Source organism: Topomyia yanbarensis, chromosome 2, assembly GCF_030247195.1.
Source record: "Topomyia yanbarensis strain Yona2022 chromosome 2, ASM3024719v1, whole genome shotgun sequence".
Taxonomy (NCBI): Eukaryota; Metazoa; Arthropoda; class Insecta; order Diptera; family Culicidae; genus Topomyia; species Topomyia yanbarensis.
The window spans coordinates 114854882-114860881 of NC_080671.1; the positions used below are offsets into that span (position 1 = coordinate 114854882).

Genomic DNA, 6000 nt, shown 5'->3' on the forward strand with positions numbered 1-6000 from the left:
TCCAGTTGCTTACACTGGAGAGTCATTCCCGCCCCTAACGATCTCACCTGGGCGCCTTCACCCAGGGCCTCTTGGGCCAAGGCCTTGTATACCGCACTAGATTGTGCGCCTCGCTTCAACACCAAAAGCATTTCGCCCGTATTGGTGCGTCTCACGCTGCACACGTCTTGCCCGATGGCCGAGATACTTTCGGTTGCCCGTATTGACTTTAGGACGTCGGCGTATTTGTCCTTGTCGGTCTTTAGCCACAAGGCCTCGCCTCTGTCCTTGGCCTTCTTTGCGGGCTGAAGTGCGTCCGGCGTCGGCTTCCTCCTACTGACCAGGTTCCAGGGGTTTTCGCCCCCTATCCCGGTTGCGCCGGGTTGCTGGTGCCTTCTTTCTGCCCGGCGGGGTCATTTGCGCCCCGGTTTACCTCAACCATACGGCGTTTGGCCGTGACGGTTACACGCCGTTTGGTGTTATTTTTGCACCCTCGCCTGGTGACTTTCTAGGACGCTTCGCGTTCGACGTCGTCTTGAGCTTGCCCCTGACCTTCGAGGGGAACTCAGCCGCCGCTTCGAACGACTTGGCTGCTCCATGGAAGGGGAAGGCCCCTGTCTGGGTACCTATGTCGGCTTTCTCTCTTACCTCCACCTTCTTGGAGGCCACTGTCTGGGTTCCTCTGTCGGCCTTCTCTCGACCTTCTACCCTCTTGGCGTAAGCCTGCTGTTCCTGTCTTGCAACTCGAACAGATTTTCGGAGCACCAGCAAGCTGTTTCAGATTCTTGCTGATGTTTTGTTTCGCATTTGTAAACTTGATGATACTATCGAGTTGCTCCACAACTTTACGCATCGCGGTTAGTGGCCCGTCCAGCGCGTTGGTATGGCTATTTCCTACCACTGCTGGGGGGTCACTGGTGCTGTCGGATGCAGCCCCCGTCGCTCCACTACCCTCCCCACTGGAGCGAGACCTTATCAAACCACCTTTGGCAAAGGGGTTCGGCACTTCCGTTTGTTTGTTTTTGTTTTTATTCACTTCGCTCATTAATACCACGAGTAGTGCGAGAAAGGTCGCCACGCCAGAGCTCCGCAGTAACGTGGTAAGGGACGCTTACTGTGGGGGTTGCCCAGGTAATCCACAGGCTCCGTTAACGATCGAGCATCTTTTTCATCCCTCGGCACGGGTCGCTTCACGCCTTAGACTTGTGATTATGACCTTTGTTGCTTTACGTGATGACCGCGGCCCAGATCATCACAACTACCAGGGCTTTGGACCTGTAGCTCTGGTTCTCAATAGTTCCAAGTACGTAGGTTATTACGGACATGCTACTATTGAGATCCGTCATTCGCTAGCGGAGTACATAGGAAATATAAAGGGGCATGACATATTTATTACCACAACAAGTAGTGTTTTAAAATTTTGGACAAGCGGCAACCTGGTCCCTTGGTAAGAGATAAGGTCGAAACGCAAACTCCTGGACTTACAGAGTTAGGTTTTGTATACCCTTTCGAATAACGTGGTTTTAAACCAATGTTTCCTTAGAAAGTAATATAACAGAATGAATAATATAGAATTGAGTAATGAAACAATTTCCTTGTTTCCTTAATACTAAACGTTATTTTGTTCGAGCGGTTCAGACAAGTGATACAAGTACAATTAACTACCACTATTAAACAATTATTTTATTACATCAACATGGCTGTAACACTCCCAAAAATATTAAGTAAATTCAAACATCCCATTGATATCACACCAATACGTTTCATAGGTCTACGCAGTGTATTCCACATTGATATTGAAAAATAAAACTATTATATCTGTGCTCTCCGTTTTACGGTTTTAGATCTTAAAAAAGACTAGACCTGTCTCTTGGTACTGTGCCGCAATTATTTCTCAAAAGTAGTTATTTTTATTGGTAACATTGAAAGCTGCTTTCTTTTTTGACAAAAATCAAATGGGGATGCAATCATGGTTTTTGGAAACATCTATAAGATGAACAGCTAGTTTTATTGAAAAAAGACGAAGCTTCGATATTTTTAATGGTTCGGGTAAAAACAAATTAAGAAACGAACTATCTAGATGCGAGTTCCCCTTTTTGGAAGTCATTTATTTAAACAAGTTCCAATCTCTTCATTTCCTTGAACAACTCTTTGCCCATTTGAGCGGGGCTTCTTGTCACAATAACGCCAGCTTTCTCTAACGCGTTAATCTTGTCCTGGGCACCACCCTTACCTCCAGAAATGATAGCACCGGCGTGACCCATGCGACGACCAGGTGGAGCAGATAAACCAGCAATGAACGAAACTACTGGTTTAGCTTTGATTCCCTGTACCGGAGAAAAGGAAAATAATTTTTCGAACCAATTTTCTTGTTCACAAATCGAAAATACCTGATTGTATTGCATTAGGTAATCAGCAGCATTCTCCTCGGCTACACCACCGATTTCACCGATCAGAATGATACCTTTGGTATCCTTATCCTTCAAGAAGACTTCCAAACAGTCGATAAAATCTGTACCATTAAACGGATCTCCTCCGATGCCTACGCAAAGGGTCTGACCGAGTCCAACTTCAGTTGTTTGGTGTACAGCTTCGTAAGTAAGCGTTCCGGATCGAGAAACAACGCCAATTTTTCCACGCTTGTGAATATGTCCGGGCATAATGCCAATTTTGCACTGCAAGAAAGGAAAAAAAAATTTTATTTTCAATTTGTGCTAATTTATTTATTATGACATCACATCGAGAATAGTAAGTATGAATAAACACAATTGGCTAATCAAGTCAATTAGCCCGGATTACACAAGCGGAAACTAGCTGAATCCATTTCGTACCATTTCGGTGTTAATTGTCGGACCAAGCACAGACATGTTTTTGGTATCACATTTCTTTTATATTGTTTGTACATTTTGAAGATTTAAGACTGATTGTTCTTCCTTTCAGTAAAGTATTTAAAATTATCTAAATTATTTGTTTCATTCTTGCTTAGCTAAGTTAAACTATCATGAAGGAAACAATAAGCAATACCACATACTTAAAAATTATATAACTGTATTAAAGCCATTAGATTTCGGAAAATGTTTTGAGCAAATAAATTAAACCAAAAATTCTCCAAATAACCACAATTTTGAGCTCTAGAACATTAATTATGAATCTTATTCTAAAGAGCTTCCGGAAACACCAACGAAAGTGGTCAATGTAACGAAATTTCTTGTCAGAAACTTTTTATTTCATTATTAATTACATAATTAATTAAATTCTCCCTCTACCTACACGGTTTTAAAGCTGAAGGGTACAACTTGGATAAATTTGTTCAAATGCTGCATTATGGAAATTAACAGAATAAACTAATACTCTTGGTGTAGTAAAAAACTGTTTTGGGGACATTTTTCGCCAAAAACTCGTTTCTGCCCCTTAAGACGAATCGCTATTTAACGTCATATGAAACCAGAGTTACATTTTAAATAGATAATGTTTAGACCGCAAGAAGAGCTTCTCGGGAATGACAATAAAATAGTTAGTAGAAATTTAATTGCCAAATTTAACCGATAAGGTTTGAACCAAACCTAATTATGTTTTAATTTTTGTGATTGCGTAGCACCTCAGAGAAACAGCAATTAAACAATTTTTCGGTAATAAGATTTCGCTATTGTAATGCTAAAGAACGTGCAAGTCTGATATATTCCATACTAGAACACTACTTTCCAAATTAGCCGACTTTGGAATATGCGTAATGTACAAGACTGTAACTTAGACCACAATCGTTTATCACTACTTTCGTCCATACATAGCTCAATCAGTATCAGTAAAAACAAACAACGCTCGATTGCATTGGACTTTGAACTTAGTACATCTGATAAGTATAGGTTACTCACTTGCTCTGGGGCGATGATTCCTGGGCAATTCGGTCCCACCAAGCGTGATTTGTTTTGGGCCAACAGGGCGTGTTTCACCTTGACCATATCATGTTGCGGAACTCCCTCCGTAATGCAAACAATTAGTGGCATTTCCGCTTCAATTGCCTCCATTATGGCTTTCGCTGCACCGGGTGGCGGAACGTATATCACCGTAGCTTCCGCGCCGGTGGCTGCTTTCGCCTCTTTCACCGAGTTGAACACTGGCAGATCTAAATGCATACGGCCACCCTTGCCAGGGGAGACTCCTCCAACCAGTTTGGTTCCATATTCAAGAGCTTGCTGGGAATGAAAGGTACCTTGCTTACCGGTAAACCCTTGGCAGATAACTTTAGAATTTCCGTTCAATTGCAAGTTTTTACGAGTCGACTCGTAGCTTACAAACCGAACGCCCGTAACGAAACCATCTGGAAGAGATAAAGATCAGCTAGTCACACAGAGCATACTATATCGCCATTATTAGTGTTCTATTATTAGAATTATGTATCAGTGAAAGAATTTGTAAAGGTCACGATAACAAACAATGATACATCGTACAAAATTTCCATCCTCCTAGACAAATCCTTGCAGTTACCAATTATTGCAGACCTGAGTTACATAATTTTCGCACATCTCTCTACTCTAGATTCTTACAAAGTGGTCTTACTTTTAATTTGAGAGAATAACCTTGCACTTGCGGCCATTATGAACAGATTCTTACTTAACCCACTAGACGCAGATTCGAACTAACAAGTTAACACTACAGTAGCTATCGTAGAGATAACACTTCTTGAACACGGCACAAGAAGATTCTTTCAAATTACGGGAAGATTGATAGTGGTCGTCTGTTCTCTCGATAACCGTGGCAGAGAATGCAGACTGACTGATTCCAAACTGAATCGCAAAAATGACTCCTGGCGTGTCAAACGTATATGTCACTCATGTTCAATATGAATGTCAAAAGCAGGGATGCCATATGTTTTCCTGAAATATCTAAAAAAAAAATCAAGTCACTTTGAATTTACGTGATAATTCACTAAATTTTATTGTGCATTGCAGGATAATCGCTCGATATGCGATTTTATGAAAGCTCAATTGAGATAGGCGCGTGACAGCCGCCTATATAAATTTATAGGCAGCTTTTTCCTCGAAGCTTTCGAAAAGCACACAGCTGGCAGAAAAATAAAGCTTCACTGAAATCTGCTTGCGGAGCAACTGCGGCTATATTTGATGCGCCTTTCAGACGCCCGCAATGTGAGATTTTATTATAAGCGCGACAATACTTTCGCTATATCATTGAGTGATTCCTTTGCTTATGGCACTGAAAACTGGATTCGAACTGCACTGCACACTTATACGGACAATTTCTTCACTGGAGGAAAACCGGTTTTCGCTGAAAACCAGTTTTCGGTAGCTGCCCTCTAAGAACGGTTGGTTTCGAAATCGTCCAATGAAGGACGTTCGTTGGACCAATTTGGACGACGTCCAAATAACCGTTCAACAAACGTCCATCGTTGGACCCGTGTTGAACGATTTTGAAACAATTTTTTGGACGTCTCAGTGGGTGGTGACCAATTAGCCGAAAACCGGTTTTCAACCAAAACCGGTTTTCATCCAGTGAAGAAATTGGACGTTAACCAGAGCTGCCAGATTTGCAGACATGTCTGCACATTCGCAGACTTTTAATTTTAGCTGCAGATTTTTTCGATGGCGCAGATATTTGCAGATTTTTTAGTTTAATTACAGATTTTTTAGTTTGTTTGCAAATATTTACAGATTTTTTTAAAATGCAGGCTTTTGGTTACACTAGTTTCAAATTACAACTTTATCTACTTTAAGTTTTTCTTCCATAAGCTATTTTTCTCTATCAATCTGACTTTCATTAAGACTTTACGCCAGAGATCTTGTTCCATTATACTTACACACGATTCCACAGTTTCCCACTTTCGTTGGCTAAATGAAGTGCACACAAGCGAGAACACGCCAATTGTTAAAAAAAAAACCAATTTTAAGCTTAAGCCAAACATGAACCACCATGTTAGAAAAACGCAAAAAAACAACCAAGTCCATTCCAGCCGCCAGAAAATTTGACTATTAATGGCGTTTTCGATTGACCCCGAAACTGAGTCAG

General features: G+C 41.4%; 1 protein-coding gene across 2 annotated transcripts; it reads right to left on the reverse strand.

The window, feature by feature from the left end:
* Positions 1-1636: 1636 nt before the first annotated feature.
* On the reverse strand, positions 1637-4771 carry LOC131679256 (succinate--CoA ligase [ADP/GDP-forming] subunit alpha, mitochondrial). 2 transcript variants are annotated; one of them, XM_058959958.1, is made up of 4 exons: positions 4537-4769; positions 3852-4297; positions 2370-2654; positions 1637-2306 (listed from the first exon to the last, which is right to left on the reverse strand). In XM_058959958.1, exons 1-4 carry the CDS (start codon positions 4571-4573, stop codon positions 2091-2093), a joined length of 984 nt encoding a protein of 327 aa, XP_058815941.1. In that variant the 5' UTR covers positions 4574-4769; the 3' UTR covers positions 1637-2090. The 2 variants fall into 2 exon arrangements, with proteins under 2 accessions (XP_058815941.1, XP_058815940.1); XM_058959957.1 differs by having other exon boundaries at positions 1637-2654; positions 4537-4771.
* Between the last annotated feature and the right edge of the window lie 1229 nt (positions 4772-6000).